This window comes from Prionailurus viverrinus, chromosome D3 (assembly GCF_022837055.1).
Source record: "Prionailurus viverrinus isolate Anna chromosome D3, UM_Priviv_1.0, whole genome shotgun sequence".
Lineage (NCBI taxonomy): Eukaryota > Metazoa > Chordata > Mammalia > Carnivora > Felidae > Prionailurus > Prionailurus viverrinus.
The window spans coordinates 34,440,494-34,456,324 of record NC_062572.1 but is presented as its reverse complement, the minus strand read 5'-3'; the positions used below and the strand labels follow the sequence as shown (position 1 = coordinate 34,456,324).

The 15,831-nt window shown below is 39.6% G+C and overlaps 1 protein-coding gene across 7 annotated transcripts in view; it reads left to right on the top strand.

The window, feature by feature from the left end:
- Positions 1 to 15,831, top strand: part of LOC125149105 (piezo-type mechanosensitive ion channel component 2) — a 474,283-nt gene that overhangs the window by 213,038 nt on the left and 245,414 nt on the right. For all 7 annotated transcript variants that reach the window (XR_007145811.1, XM_047827748.1, XM_047827749.1 and 4 more), the window contains exon 4: positions 10,267 to 10,309. Coding sequence is in view for 6 of the 7 variants with exons in the window: in XM_047827748.1 (XP_047683704.1) it covers positions 10,267 to 10,309 (43 nt within the window). In the remaining variant the exon portion in view is untranslated. The remainder of the gene's footprint in view (positions 1 to 10,266; positions 10,310 to 15,831) is intronic.

Genomic DNA, 15,831 nt, shown 5'->3' with positions numbered 1-15,831 from the left:
ATGAAGTTCCTGTAAGAATGAACAGGATGGGGTGCGTAAGTGGTTCAGTCAGTTAAGCGTCTGACTCTGGCTCAGGTCATGATCTCATGGCTTGTGAGTTCAAGCTGCACATTGGGCTCTGTGCTGACAGCTCAGAGCCTGGAGCCTGCTTCGGATTCTGTGTCTCCCTCTCTCTCTGCTTCCCCGCCCCCCACTCATGCTCTGTTTCTCTCTCCTTCCAAAATAAAGAAACACTAAAAAAATTTTTAAAAAAAGAATGGGCAGACTGGAATTTTATGAGAGCATCTAAGAGTTTCAGGCTAACTAGGGCACTGACACATTATTTTATTTTTAAAGTCAATTTCAGAGCATATCACGAGACCAGTTCAGAGGTAGCCCTTCATTCTAAGCTTTCCACAATGAAAGTGGTTCTTCATAGTGAAGAACATGGCCGGATCCTTAAGTATCTTCTCATTTGTCTAAAACAGATGGCTTTATTTGTGTAATTTCAGTGTTCTACATAATATCACTCCCTGAAGAAAGTAACCTATATATGGATGTGTAGTGTCTGCAGTTGTTGAAGGAGACAATCAACCAGGATGCTTTTTTGTGCATCCATCGCTTACATTTCCTGCTCCCTTCCTTCTTTAAAGAGTGCTGTCCGAACTGCCCGGCATCCTGCGTGGCCTCTACTGCAGACACAGTCCACGGATTCTCCCTCATCTGTCTCCTGTGGTCTCAGAGTCCTCTGCCTGCTCAGAGCCTTCTCTCCTGGCTACCTCGGAATCTGGCAGTGTCCTTCCTGTCTGTGTCTTCATCCTCACTTTAGTTTATTAGGACCTCCATACAGCTTAACCTGAAGGAGCCACGTTGTCCATGACCTGGCTCCTCCCACCCCCTTCTCACCCCTCCCCACCTCAAAAAGGCCTGACTTTTATTTATTTTTTTAATTTAATTTTTTATTTTTTAAAATTTACATCCACATTAGCATAGAGTGCAACAATGATTTCAGGAGTAGATTCCTTAGTGTCCCTTACCCATTTAGCCCATCCCCCCCTCCCACACCCCCTCCAGCAACCCTCTGTTTGTTCTCCATATTTGTGAGTCTCTTATGTTTTGTCCCCCTCCCTGTTTTTATATTATTTTTGTTTCCCTTCCCTTATGTTCATCTGTTTTGTCTCCTAAAGTCCTCATTTGAGTGAAGTCATATGATATTTGTCTTTCTCTGACTAGTTTCACTTAGCATAATACCCTCTAGTTCCATCCACGTAGTTGCAAATGGCAAGATTTCATTCTTTCTGATTGCTGAGTAATACTCCACTGTATACATATATCACATCTTCTTTATCCATTCGTCCACCGATGGACATTTGGGCTCTTTCCGTACTTTGGCTACTGTTGCTAGTGCTGCTATAAACATGGGGGTGCGTGTGTCCCTTTGAAACAGCGCACCTGTATCCCGTAGATAAATGCCTCGTAGTGCAATTGCTGGGTCGTAGGGTAGTTCTATGTTTAGTTTTTGGAGGACCCTCCATACTGTTTTCCAGAGTGGCTGCACCAGCTTTCATTCCCAAAAAAAGGCCTGGCTTTTAAAAGAAGTCTGCCCTCACCACCTCCACTTCCTGACCATCCATGTAGTTCTCAATCACTCCTTTTCTGCACGATCTTTTCTGTAATTCTACTGAGACTTTGCTACACATGTTACCTGTCTTCTCCAATAGCTAAAAATATGTGAATGCCCTCTTATCAAAATTGGTCCCTCTACTACATTTGATTCCCTCTTCCCCCTCTTTTCACATTCATTTAACGTTCTTTTTTTCTTAACTGGATCATCTTTCTGAAACTGCTCTTTAAAAATTAATTAATTTCCCCCAGTCGCCATCCCTGATGATCTTATGTCTCTAAACACTCTTGCTGAAGATGCAGCAAAAATAATTTGGCATCGTGGAAACCTGGATTTGAATGAATGGGACATCACATCAGCTACGATTTCAGTTAGGTTATATAAAGATTCTGAGTCTCATTATCTCATCAATTTCTATTAAAATTTAAGTTTTAGGGGCGCCTGGATGGCTCAGTCAGTTAAGCGTCCGACTTTGGCTCAGTTCATGATCTCGCGGTTTGTGAGTTCAAGCCCCGCGTCAGGCACTGTGCTGACAGCGTGGAGCCTGGAGCCTGCTTCAGATTCTGTGTCTCCGTCTCTCTCTGCCCCTCCCCCAAGTGTCTGTCTCTCTCTGTCTACCAAAAATAAATAAAATGTAAAAAAACATTTTTTTTAATTTAAGTTTTAAAGTCATATAGTATCCTGCCTTGTAAAATAGTGTATTTAAACATTTTATAATCATTGCATGTTTAGGCTATTTGTAGTTCTCAGGATGGGTAATTACCAAGTATTTTCAGATCCTAAGTGTTCCTATAACTTTTCCCTGATAAGGACTATGTGCCCGAAAAGACACTGGGCCAAGAGGGTTGGGTCCCTTCCCTCCTGTCAATCACTTTCCACACATGTGAACGTGCACACATATGCATACACACACAAACACTCCTGGTGTCAATTGTTTCTGAGGGTTGGAGTGGATGTAGAAAGATCTAGAAGGCAGGAAGGGCAGGGAAGGGCAGGGTGATGGTGACAATGACAGGGCCAGCAATCTGGCCTCCTCAGAGGCATTCTGTGCAGGGAAGGCACCCTACCACTTCCTGTTCTGTATGGATCTGTGTTTCTGAACCAGGAGGAGTACGGTGGGAAGAGAATGGAACATGTTTTTACCTTCTGAAGGGCCGACTGGTTTGTTTGGTTTCCATGGGAAACAGATGCACAGAACACTACATGCTGAGTTTCACAATTCAGTTCAGTTGACCTACTTGTGAAAGTTCCTCTTAGATCCTTGAAAATAGATTTACTGTGTGTGTGTGTGTGTGTGTGTGTGTGTGTGTGTGTGTGCGCGTGTGCGTGCATGTGAGTTCCCTGGAAGTTGGTAGAAGAGACATCACAGGCTGCCAATCAGATCCAATCTTTTTTTTAAAAAAAGATTTTATTTTTTTTAGGTTATCTCTACACCCAATGTGGGGCTCCAATCCACGACCCCGAGATCAAGAATCACATGCTCCCCTGACTGAGCCAGCCAGGCACCCTAGAGCCAATCTTAAACCAGAAATTTTGTGCTCAACAATTCATTTTAAAAATCCATTATTTGATGAGGGGATTCATTATTTAGGAGGTACATTTCATTTTGGAGTACTTTGAAGATAGTTTCTCAAAAGAAAATCTTTCACGTATTGTAACAGCCTCCATTCACAGAGGAGAGTGGCATATTTGTGAATAGACTTGTTGACTATGTCTGAATAGGCTAGTCTTAGTCTCCACAAAGAATGAATACGGGTAATGGATTTTGTCGCATACTGACCAGTCAGCTCAGATGACAGCATGAAACATGTGTGGTGCTCCTTCAAAACCTCCTGGACATGAGATATTTGGATACAAAAACACAAATGTAATATTTGTTCCTACTTACTGAGGCAACAAACTTTCAAATTGAGAGACTGAAAAAGCTAAAATGATAGAAATTAATTAATGCAAACAGTCATCAATTCTATTCAGGAAAATAAAATGATTAGGTATTCAACATTTTAGTCTAAAAAGCAAATTATTTCCTGCAGACATACTATATTTGGGATTATGAACCCTAATATATAAAGTGTTGTTATAAATCAATTGATAAAAGACAAACATCTAATAGGCAAATGGACAATGAGCGTGAATAAGCGATTCATAATAGAAAATATTAAAATCTTAAAAACCTAGGAAAATTTATTGAATTTCATTACTAATTACAAAAATGTAAGTTAAAATGTTTTATAGAAGGTAAAAGGAATTCAGTCAGTTACATGTATCTGAATAAAATTTGGGGGTAAATTTTATGCAGTATATATATATCTATATATATATATACAATGTATATTAATACATGTTAATGTATATGCATAGATCATGATACATTAACTCTTACTTTTAGGAATTTATCTTAAGTATTAGTTGAACAAATGTTTAAGATATATGTAAAAAGGTATTTAACACATGCTTATGGTATTAGCAAAAATATAGATATAGTTTACATATTAATAAGGACTTACTTTTTTTGAAAAATTATAGAATACTATATGGGCAATAAAATGATTACATGCCTACATTTATTGACACGGAAAAGCTATATTACATATTACTAAGTGATTAAAGCAGGTTTCAAAATAGGATGACCCTTAGTTTATATGTGCAGGTATGAATGTGAGAGTCTTAGCATGGGGGTGGGTGTTAATGCAAAAATAAAAGATTATAAGTATTTTCATGTTTTGTGATGATCTGCGGTTGGTTGACCCTTTAACGACAACACAGGTTTGAACTGTGCGGGTCCACATATATACATGGATGTTTTTTGGTAAATGCAGTACAATACTGTAAATGTATTTTCTCTTCCTTGTGATTTTCTTAATAACATTTTCTTTTCTCTAGCTTACTTTATTGTAAGAACACAACATAGAACACAGGTAACATACAAAATAGGTGTTAATGTCATCAGTAAGGCTTCTGGTCAGTAATAGGTTATTAGTAGCTAGGTTACTGGGAAGTCAAAAGTTATATGTGGATTTTCAAATGCACGTGGGTCAGCACCCCTAACCCGCACATTGTTCAAGGGTCAACTATATATTATTTTACAAATAAGGGAAAAAATAAAGTCGCTTATTTTGAAAAACATACTGTTGATGATGTGTTCTATATATGCCACCATATTGTTCATGAGAATTATGAATTCTGACCCTTACCATTCATGAGTGATCATCTCTAGATGATGGAAAATTAAGACCTATTATGGGGGTTCCTGGGTGGCTCAGTCAGTTGAGTGTCCGACTTTGGCTCAGGTCATGATCTCGCGGCTCGTGGGTTCGAGCCCCGCATCGGGCTCTCTGCTGACTGCTCAGAGCCTGGATCTTGCTTCAGATTCTGTCTCCCTCTCTCTCTGCCCCTCCCCTGCTCTCACTCTGTCTCTCCCCCTCTCTTAAAAATAAATTTCTTTTAAATTAAAAAAAAACCTATTACGAAAAGAACTGACAAAGGGTAAGTGTAATGAAAACCAAAGCATGCAACTAAATGACACTTACTGTGTACATAAAGTGGTGTGTCATCTATTTACACGACAAAGCAGGACATGATGGGCATTACAAGAGTATTAGGTGGGGGGGGAAATGATATTTTAGAAAATACATGTCATTGAATATGAAAATTATTAAATAAGGAGTGGTGAAGAATTTTTTTTCTTTATCTTTTACAATGACTTTTAACCAATTAATAGCAAATCTCATCTGGGAGTTAGGATGCCGAAAATTTGACGGATCTCTCACCATGTAACCCAGAGTGCTACAGACATGCTCAGTGGCTGGGAAAATTGCATTACTTGGGTTCATATCATTCATTATAACAGCCATTTCTGTGGTTTAAGAGATTTTTAGCTACAGTTCAACCCAAGAGCATCTTCATATTTGCAAAGTGAACTGTCACTGCTGGCCAACTGAGAAGAATCTATTTTTCTCCTAGAATTTCACATTATGTTCAACGTTAGATGCGTGGTACAATCTTGACTTGTGGTGTAGATGTGAACATCTCTCAGGAGTTAAAAATAATGCAAATGAAGCTTCCACCAGAAAACTTGTAAGCGGTCTAATTTCCTGGTATTTGTGTTTGATCACCGAATTCTGTGCCAGGCCACACGTTCAGCTGCCTGGCGGCCCCTGCGATATATAAAAAGTACTTCCATTTTTATAGGAATGTGCTGGCAAACATCTACCACTTCTATGAATTATTAGTCCTTTTCTGCTAATTATTTTGGAAAAAAAAAAGCAGAGGTGTAGGTCCAAGTTCAAGTGGCTCTCAACATCTGAGACATATACTTGGGCTAAAACTGTTCAGTTGGAAAAAAACTCTGCCCCATATGGCCACCAGGTCTACCAGTGCATTATGAAGTCTGTAGGAAAAATCATGTTACTTTTTTTTTGTATTAGAAATTGAGCAACAGATTGAAAGAATGACTGATAAAAGTAATCGCTGAGGAAACATAATAAAGCGAGTGACCAATTTATGACAGAAGGACGTAAATTGACGTCTATGAAAAACAGAAAATTACGAACTGAAAGGGACCTGTTGGACACCCTGAAACTTGAATGGCTGGTTTCAAACAACAGGCCCCGCCCTGCGATTTTACACTACTACTAATAAACAAATTTGAAGAAGTCAAAATTAATCGACCCCGTCCCATCATCTTCAGGTTACATTTTGGCGTGTGGCCTTCTGTCTATGTATATTTGTATAAATCGCACTCCTAGGGGTCATGCTGAGTGCTAAACAGAATTAACATAGTTTTGGAAACTCACAGGTCCTAGATGAAAGATTATACGGGAAGGTGTTTGATGATATATCTTCTACTGGAGGCTCCCACATGCTTCTGAAATTAATAACCAGACACAGAAAACTTTGTAAAATTAAAAAATTGTTATGAATTCCATATTGAGGCCAGATCAGGGTGAGAGACAAATGATAGCAAGGAGAGTAAGGAAAGGAAGGTGAAGAAGGATGGAAAGGCAAGAAGACAGGATGACAAAGCAATTAGTAAGGAGGTTCAGAACGTTGACTCTGTGGCCCCAAGTCTAGATTTCCCTGCCTCCTGGGCCAGGGAGCCCCAGCAGAACGCACCCATTTGGCTTGGGGAAGATGGTTCCCAAGAAAAGAAGTTTCCATAACTTCTTTCTCTTACGGAAAGAACGGGAACTTGGATCTTCAGATGCCAATTGGAAAATGGCGGTGAGAGGGAGAGAGAGAATGGATAGTGTTTTGTTTGTTCTGTAAAGGAGCGATGGTTGATTCATTTCTTCAAGGAGGAAATGTCCTGCACTTCTCTGCATGGTGGTGCCCCCCTTGAAGAGTCTGTGCTACAGGGCATTTTGTTAACCTTGGGCACACACAGCATCGATTCGGGAACTTGCTGTACAGACTGAATGGCCTTGAGTCTTGGTTTGTTTGCAGCTTCTGGACGCTGTCATGCCCCATTCCACACTTCAGTTCTGCTGTTGGATGTTGGTGCTATCAAGGGCGATTTTTAGAACTAAAGAATCCTAATTCATTATTTCTGACTCCATCTACAATCAGAAAGGAAAAACGCCCCTAGGCTTTGTATCTGATATTCTATGCCATATATTTTTCTTTTTGTTGTTGCTGTCCTTTGCTTTCCCTTGAAGAATGGAACATGTTTTAGACTTCTCCATATTATAAATCTCATTTGAAAAGTGTTGAATCAAGGAAGTCTGCCAGCTACTTTTGTTTTCCCTACTTTTCTCTCTCCCTGTTGGACCGCTCCAGCAAAGGAGAATAATATTACCTTACCATGTAAAACATGGTTAATGGCTTTAAAAGAATTCCCCAACAACTGAATAATGAGCTGCCAAAAATATTCTTGGTGCCAGAGGGATCTGGATATGTCTGTTTCATTTATTGTGTGTTTCTCATTTCATCATGACTAAGTGCTCACAAAAGACATAAAAACCCAAACCTCCAGGGTATGTGGGGTGTTGGAGGGCAGAAACCATATTTTAATATAGTCAGTCGTATAACTAACACAGTAAGATGATTAGTAGAGTATCCACAGCAAACAATGATGAATGCCAGTTGTAGGTAAGATGCTCAAAGTATCAATTAAGCTAGTATCTGGCCACTAGAAGGAAGTCGTTTTTCTACCATCTCTATCGTGCTTGGTTGAGTGGCTGAAGAAAATTTATTCCAAGGAGTGCTGGGAGTCTTGCACCAAAAACTTTTATCTTGTTCTGCTTATTTGAGTGAGTTTACTAAGAAATGTGAAGAGGGAACCTATTTCTTTTTTTTTTTTTAGTTTATTTTGGGGGGGGGGAGGGGCAGAGAGAGAGGGAGACACAGAATCCAAAGCAGGCTCCAGGCTCTGAGCTGTCAACACAGAGCGCGACACGGGGCTTGAACTCACGGACTGCGAGATCCTGACCTGAGCCAAAGATGGACACTTAACTGACTGAGCCGCCCAGGCGCCCCTGGAACCTATTTCTTAACTAAAGTTTCATGTTTTAAGAGCCTGATAATAGATAATAGATAATAGAGCCTGATCATAGATAATAGATAATAGATCTATTAAAAAGGGGAGTTTTCTTAGAAATTTATTTAAAAAATGAGTTTAGGGATGCATGCAGCAGATCTGGGCAAAAAAAATGAAAATGTAGAAAAAAATGTAAAGGTGCTTTGTTTCTCACCGGAAGCAAGTCAACGAGAATAGCGTCCGGACCCTCTCATGAACCCCTTCAGCCTCCCCTAGACCCTTGCCACTCGGTCTGAGCTCAGACTGTCTGGTTCTCACTTGGCAGGAGACTCTTAATCTCTCCCATTTCTCTGTTTGGGCCAGGCTGTTGCCAGCTGTCTTTGAATACAGTGTGGTTTCTGACTCAGGTTCTGTTATGTTTTGCCAGGGTCTTAATTGCTAGTATCTCAGGGGCAGGATAATTGTCTTCCAAGAATTCCTGAGATAGGGATTTTGAATTGCCTGTGACTCACAGGACAGATGACATTCATATGGGCCCACTCCCCTGGATGAGGAGCCATGGACATTCCTGGGCTGGTTAACTAAAATTCCACGACTCCTACTTTTACTCCACAAAGCATACTGGAATTCAATTGGATAAGAGTGACTTCATCCAAAGAGATAAGCCCGAATCTGCTTTAAATCTGTGTGTGTGTGTGTGTGTGTGTGTGTGTGTGTGTGTGCATGTGTGCATGTGTGCTCATAATTCATAACAAAAATGTAGTCCTTTATTATGTAGAATACTTGTTTAAAATGCTTCGTCATAACCAAGTATATGAACCGAAGGCAAACATCATATTCATGCCCTCTTGGGACTCAGTCTTCAGAGAGGGCCCAGGGAAACCATTGTATAATCCCCTGCCTTTCCAGGAAGCCTAACCCTAGGAGGCGCTGAGTTGCCACCAGACAGTAAAGCATCTGAAGCCGAATTCTCCAGAAAGAGATACAGCACCATCGTAGTTCACTGTGACTTGGGGGAAAACAAACAGGGTAGACTTTATCTGCCTCTGGAGATCCAGTGCTGAATCTCCCGTTTCCTGTTTGCAGAAATCAGTTGTACAGAAGGGCAGTGATTATCTGCTGTGATTAACAAGCTAATGCAAAGCATAACTCACGAATTTGGAGCTAAGTGAGTGAGTGCTGAACTCAAAATGTATTTGCCACTGACTCATGTAAATCGTCAAACCATGAGTTAGTACAAACCCTTAACTTCTATTAATGCAGTTTTTATCAAAGTGGTCTTTGATAAAAAACAAAAATTTAGGGGCGCCTGGGTGGCGCAGTCGGTTGAGCGTCCGACTTCAGCCAGGTCACGATCTCACGGTCTGTGAGTTCGAGCCCCACGTCGGGCTCTGGGCTGATGGCTCAGAGCCTGGAGCCTGTTTCCGATTCTGTGTCTCCCTCTCTCTCTGCCCCTCCCCCGTTCATGCTCTGTCTCTCTCTGTCCCAAAAATAAATAAACGTTAAAAAAAAAAAAAAAAAAAAATTTAGCACTCTTCTATCAGGTTCTCAGGAAATTATTATACCTATAAGGTAGGGAAGAATTATTACATGAAAAATATTATAGAAAATCTTTTTTTAAAGCCCAGCTGTTCTTTTATGGATTTGGATATACTACTCTTTAAATCATGTCACTGGAAACAGTATGTTTTGCATGCAAGAGACTTCTGATTTAAATGTGTAGCTTTAAAAAGAAAGAACTGTTCATCCTTGTGCTTCAACACTGGTGAGATAAAGGCCTGGTGTTTAATGAGTTAGACCTTGATGGCGCCATCTTGCTTTCCATGTGCCACATGAAATTAAAAGTTGAATTTTAGAGACTACAACTTACAAGATGCTGTTGCGTTAATTTAGACAGGAGAGTTTTACTCCTGTTATTCTGATGCAATCGGACTGTTAGAGTGTGATTTTGTGGCCTACAGTATAACCAGAGGAAAGGGAGGTAGAGCTTTGTCACTTGTTCGTTGTGTGGAATGTTCTCTAAAAGGGCCATTTGGGGACTGGTGGTGGGAACGATGCGTTTGAGGGAAAACTCATCCCATGTAACTGTAAAGCCAAGTATGTACCAGGGTGTGCAAAAAGAGGACAAAACTAACTGAATGCTTGAGGTACATCAGTTAATTATGTTCTTTTGTCTCGTTTACAGGCTCAACATGGGAAAAGACATTTCGGCAGATTGGCTTTGAAAGGTAAGCAGCATTTAGCATGGCTTCACTTTTCGGTTCTCCTGTCCGATTTCACTCTAATTTACTGATGATAGATCAGTGGTCTCGTCACCACTGCTGTAGGGACTCTATGCCCATGAGGAAGTCATCATTTTGCCCCCAGAGCCTCTGTTTCCTTGTAAAGTAGCCCTTTGAATGATAAAATCCCCGCCAGCCTGCAGGGTGAACATGGGGATCAGATGGAGGAATTTATATGAAAATGCCTCTTAAATCAGGAAACAGCATCAAACGTGAGTTGTCTAATTGGAGAATTGTGGGAAGTCGTTTGCTCTTTTCTAGCTTTATCACCACTCGTGTCCCATTAGTTGTACAGTTTTAGCACAAAGAAATGTACATTGATATTGACACCTTTCCAGTCATCACAGTTGTTAGATCTTAGTCGCTGCAAGTTAGAAGCTGAGATCATGTCTCTCCTAGCTAAAAGCACTCCTACACCAGCATCTCCCCAAAAGAAAACAAAATGGACTTATTATACCATCAAAGTAGAGGTAGGGTTAATAAGGTTGCTAACCAACTGCCTTGGAACTGAGTGGCAGCTTGTGTGACAGACGTCTCTCATTTGGTGTCTATTATGGAGCTTCCCAGGTCGGTACAACTTATTGGAAGAGAGGAAAGTGACTTTATTTTATTTTTTACTCTAAAAGCAGATTTTGACTAGTTCTTTTTATCACATTGGAAATGTGTTTTTAGGTGTATTAATCAAGCTGACAGAATGCTTAGAGAAATAATAAAATACTTTAAAATGCATTTCTCCATTAGTGAAAGACAATAAGAATAGCTCCTCGCCAGGCTAACTATGGTGGCATTTCCTGTATCATTTGTTATTTGATTCAGAGATTTATTTCTCTCTCCACTTAAACTTCCACCAAAAATCAGCACCATCGCTGTTGGTCTCCCCGTAAATCCTTGTAGTTTATTTTGAAGGTTATTGCACGAGGTTGGCTTGAGATAGGCAGGTATCATGGGCCAACTTAAAACAGAGAATAGAAAATCCTATCATTCTTTCATTTTGTGTGAAGTCTTTTCCCAAAGTATCTTTCTTTCTCTTGATTCTTCTTTCATGTTAATGACAAACACCAAACATAAGCAAAGGGGTGAAAATAATAAATTGAAAGTCATTATCCAGCTTCAGTGGGAAGCTGGATACTTCTTTCGTCTGTTTTCTTTTTCTTGTCTATTTTAGGGAAAACCTCGGACATCGTGTCACTTTTTCCCTACATAAGTTTAGGATACATCTCTGAAAAAAAAAAAATGGGTGTTTTCTTCCAGAATCATAATACCATCATACCAAATGCAAATAACAATAAGTCCATGGTGGGAAGCCTGGGTGACTCAGTTGGTTCATTGACTTCCGGCTCGGGTCATGATCTTGGGGTTCATGAGTTCTAGCCCCGAATTGGGCTCTGCACTGACAGCACAGAGCCTGCTTGGGATTCTCTGTCTCCTCTCTCTCTGCTCCTCCCCAGCTCATACTCTCTCTCTCTCTTTCAAAAATAAATAAACGTAAAAAAAAAAAAAAGCCCTTGGTATCAATGCTTCCATTTCCTGATGATCTCAAAAATGCCATCTTAAAGATACTGGTTTGAATCAGGGTGCTATTGAAGCACACACATTCCTGTTTGTTGTTACATCACAGACAACAATTCCCTACCAACTTCATTTTGTTTTCTTCATGTCATTGACTTATCAGGAAACTAGGTCAGTTGTCTTGAAGAAGGTCTCATGTTCTGGATTTGTCTGTTTGTGGGATTGTGTCTCCATTCATTCTATTTCATGTCAATTCAGCATGTTCCCTTTCACTCACTGGGAACAACTTCACCTTGGCTTTTTGTCCTTTTGACACAGGACCATCAGTCTTTTATAGTTTCTGTGTTTCTAGTACAGTTCTATGTACAAGCCCATCCGGTATTCCGGACCCGGAGTCACGCATTTTTCCAAGGAGCCCTACTTTCTTTGTGGAGAGTGGTATTTTGAAATCACAATCTAAATACTTGGGATGCCCATCATTTCTAGACCATCATTGTTTCCGGGCTGTTTCTTCAATACATGTTAGAGGTAGAAAATACTTTTTTTTTAATTAAAAAAATACCCTAAATTCATACATTATTTCCAGATCAAATGTAGCCCTACAGAATTTTTAACTTCTCTGGTACTATATTTGTATTTATTTTATTTTTCACTGAAAAATAAAGTTTTGTTTGGTTCTTAACAAAACTTATTTCATTTTAATGTATATATATAATATATAGTATATATAAAATATTATATAAAATAATTTAAAAATAATACACTAATATTATAATTCATACTAAGAATGTTCAATGAAGTCTTTAAAACTTGCATTGTCTTGGGGTGCCTGGGCGGTTTAGTCGATTAAATGTCCAACTCTTGATTTTGGCTCAGGTCATGATCTCAGGATTGTGAGATCCAGCTCTGGCTTGGACTCTGTGTTGGGCATGGAGTCTGATTAAGATTCTCTCTCTCTCTCTCTCTCTCTCTCTCTCTCTCTCTCCCTCTCCCTCTCTGTCTTTCCCCCCACCCTGCCCGTGCTCACGCTCTCTCCCTCTCTCCAAAAAAACAAAAATGTAAAATAAATACATTAAATTAATTAATTAATTAAATTTTCATTGTCTTAACTCTGTATTACATTAAGGATGTACAATCAGAGGATGAAAAGTAAAAGTAAAGTTGCTTAAGGTTTTTTTTCTATGTGATTGTAGTCTAACTTTTTATATATAACTTGGCTCATTTGTTTCAGAACCTTTTTAATGTCAATGGATTTTTAACATTTCATTTTTGAATACATCGCATGTATATATCTCCATGTACCAGTTATATTGTTTTTATATGTATAACGTGTTTTCAGAGAAATGTCACATGCATCTTCTTCCCCTGTGCCCCACGCCTTCCTCCTTCTACAATTACCATGTTTATTAGCTTTTGGTTTAACCTTTTGGTGTTTATTTTCACACGTGCAAGCCAGTCCTCGTGTGTATCTGTATCCTTGCCCTATCTTGCACGAAGAGTGGCATATTATACCCATTATTCTACACTTTGAGAGTATATTGTGGAGATCATTCCCCATCAGTGTCGATAGGTATTCATCACTCCATGAACCTGCCGGTGGCACTCCTTTGTGTGGATGAGCCAGCACAACGGATGAGACTGGGATCTTATCCAGTATCAAGCTTTACTAATCATTTCAGGGATTCAAATAACCAAAGGACACTGGTAATGTAAGGAGAAATCCAGGATAGCCCATGTGACTCCTCAGGTCCTTTTTCATACCGGCTCTATCCCCTTTGACCCAGAGTGATAGTTGAGGTTTCTAATGAGATTTGTAAGTCCCTCATGTAGGAGGAAGCATTTGATTTTGCAACATGTCTAGTTTTATGCCTAAGAAATGTGACCTTCTCCAAAGAGTCATAACTCATCCATCTATGGATTGAAGATTTGTTTATTGTAACATCTTGAACCAGGGCTTTCCTGCTTGACACATCCATTGATGAGGACTCTCTTCCTAGCGAAAGAAAAACTAATTAATTAATCTGTTTGCCCGGTGATCTAGTTAATATGTTTACACAGAACCTAAACCAGGTCACTTACCTTCTTCCCTCAACCCCAGTATCTCCTTGGTATTCAGGGGAAAATGGATCACAAGCAACTTGCTTCAACTCCTTCTTTGCCAGTACTCTGTGAGTGGACCTTCAGGCTATTTCCAGTCTTTTGCTCTTCCAGAAGAACTCTGTAATGAATAACCCTGTGCACACTTGTGCTTTTGCCAGATTATCTTAGGGATTAGATTCCCAAGGACAATCAAAGGGTAAATTTATACGGAATTTTGCTAATTTTGCCAAGTTTCACTCTCTCGACTTTTGACAGTTTGCACTCCCCCTAGCAATGCAGGAGAGTAATTATTTCCCCAGTGCTTCATCAACAGAACATGCTGTCAAACTTGAGATTTTTGCCAGTCTGATAGGTGAGAAATGGTATCTCAGTGCCCATTTAATTTGCATTTATCCTGCATCATTTTCCCATAAGAGTAAAGAACAGGTTAAGATCTTTGCTGTCAACTACATGAAGCAAGAGCACTTTGGGCAAGAGCTTCTTCTCAGATGATTAAGGATTCACTGATCAACAGGATTTGGCAGTTGAAACATTTTCTGTGTGTTTCTGTCATACACATTTGTATGACCTTAACCTTTCCCTCCTTACTTGAATAATGATCTAAAGAAACAGCTACTGTGTACCAAGCACTATGTTAAATAATTTCTAGGCCATATAGCAACCACAGAGACCAGAGATTGGCAAATGGTTACTATAAAAGACACATAGTAAATATTGCAGATTTTACAGGCCATACAGTTTCTGTTACCTCTCAATTTTGCCTTCTGGCAGAAAGCAGCCACAGACAGTGATTATGGCTATATTACAATAATACTTTATTTACAAAAACAGGCAACTGGCCATTATTTATTGACACCCCCCCACACACACACCATAGACTGTGGTTGCCATCTCACAGGTAAAGAAACTCAAAGAAATCCAGTAATCTACCCATATAGTCATGGCCATTGACTTGCATTAGTACTCACCTGTATTCATTTCCAGGTTTGCCTGGTTCCAAGGATGAAGATTTTTACACCAAAACACCCTAAATTCTTCATTATAGGTCTCTTTTGTGTTGTGTTGTTTTATTTTCCATGTCCTTATAGCTCTGGGGATATAATCTCCAGTCACCATCTTATTGGATATTCTTATCTGAATAAAACCAGGCAGTATCAAGTTCATGCTGCAATGCCTCCCTAAAATTGTTATACTTCCAAACAAATGTGCAGATAAAAATATTGTTAAGGAATATATCAAGTGCGATACTTTATTGTTTAACGTGTAATCTCAGCTGGGTGATCATCCTGATCTTTAGATGTCACCTTAAAATGTCATCTTGTGTTTTCCTATGTTATCCTATGTTTTCTCATTTATGCACAGGGAGTATTCTCTGCATTGCAGGAAGCATTTAAAAAAATTTTAATGTTTCATTTATTCATGAGAGAGAGACAGAGTGCGAGCTGCAGAGGGGCAGAGAGAGAGGGAGACACAGAATCTGAAGCAGGCTCTGAGCTGTGAGCACAGAGCCCGACACAGGGTTTGAACTCGTGAACCCTGAGATCATGACCTGAGCCGAAGTTGGACGCTTTACTGACTGAGCCACCCAGGCACCCCGCATCAAGCATTTTAAAATATAGAACAAATATTGATTTTGGAGGTTATTGTGCATTTACAGTTGCAAAGACTGTCGAGCAGTGCTGTTAAATGTGGCTGTGCTTTTTTCTTCTGGAGTTTAACCTCTTCTTTCTCTTAAAGGTAATTCCAATTATCTCTTAAATGAAGCGATCTGGTTCTTTAGAGAAATTGTGTAGAGATATTGATCTTTTCATCGCTGTGTCCTTTGAAGTTTGTCCATCAATCTATTTGCTAGCAGATTA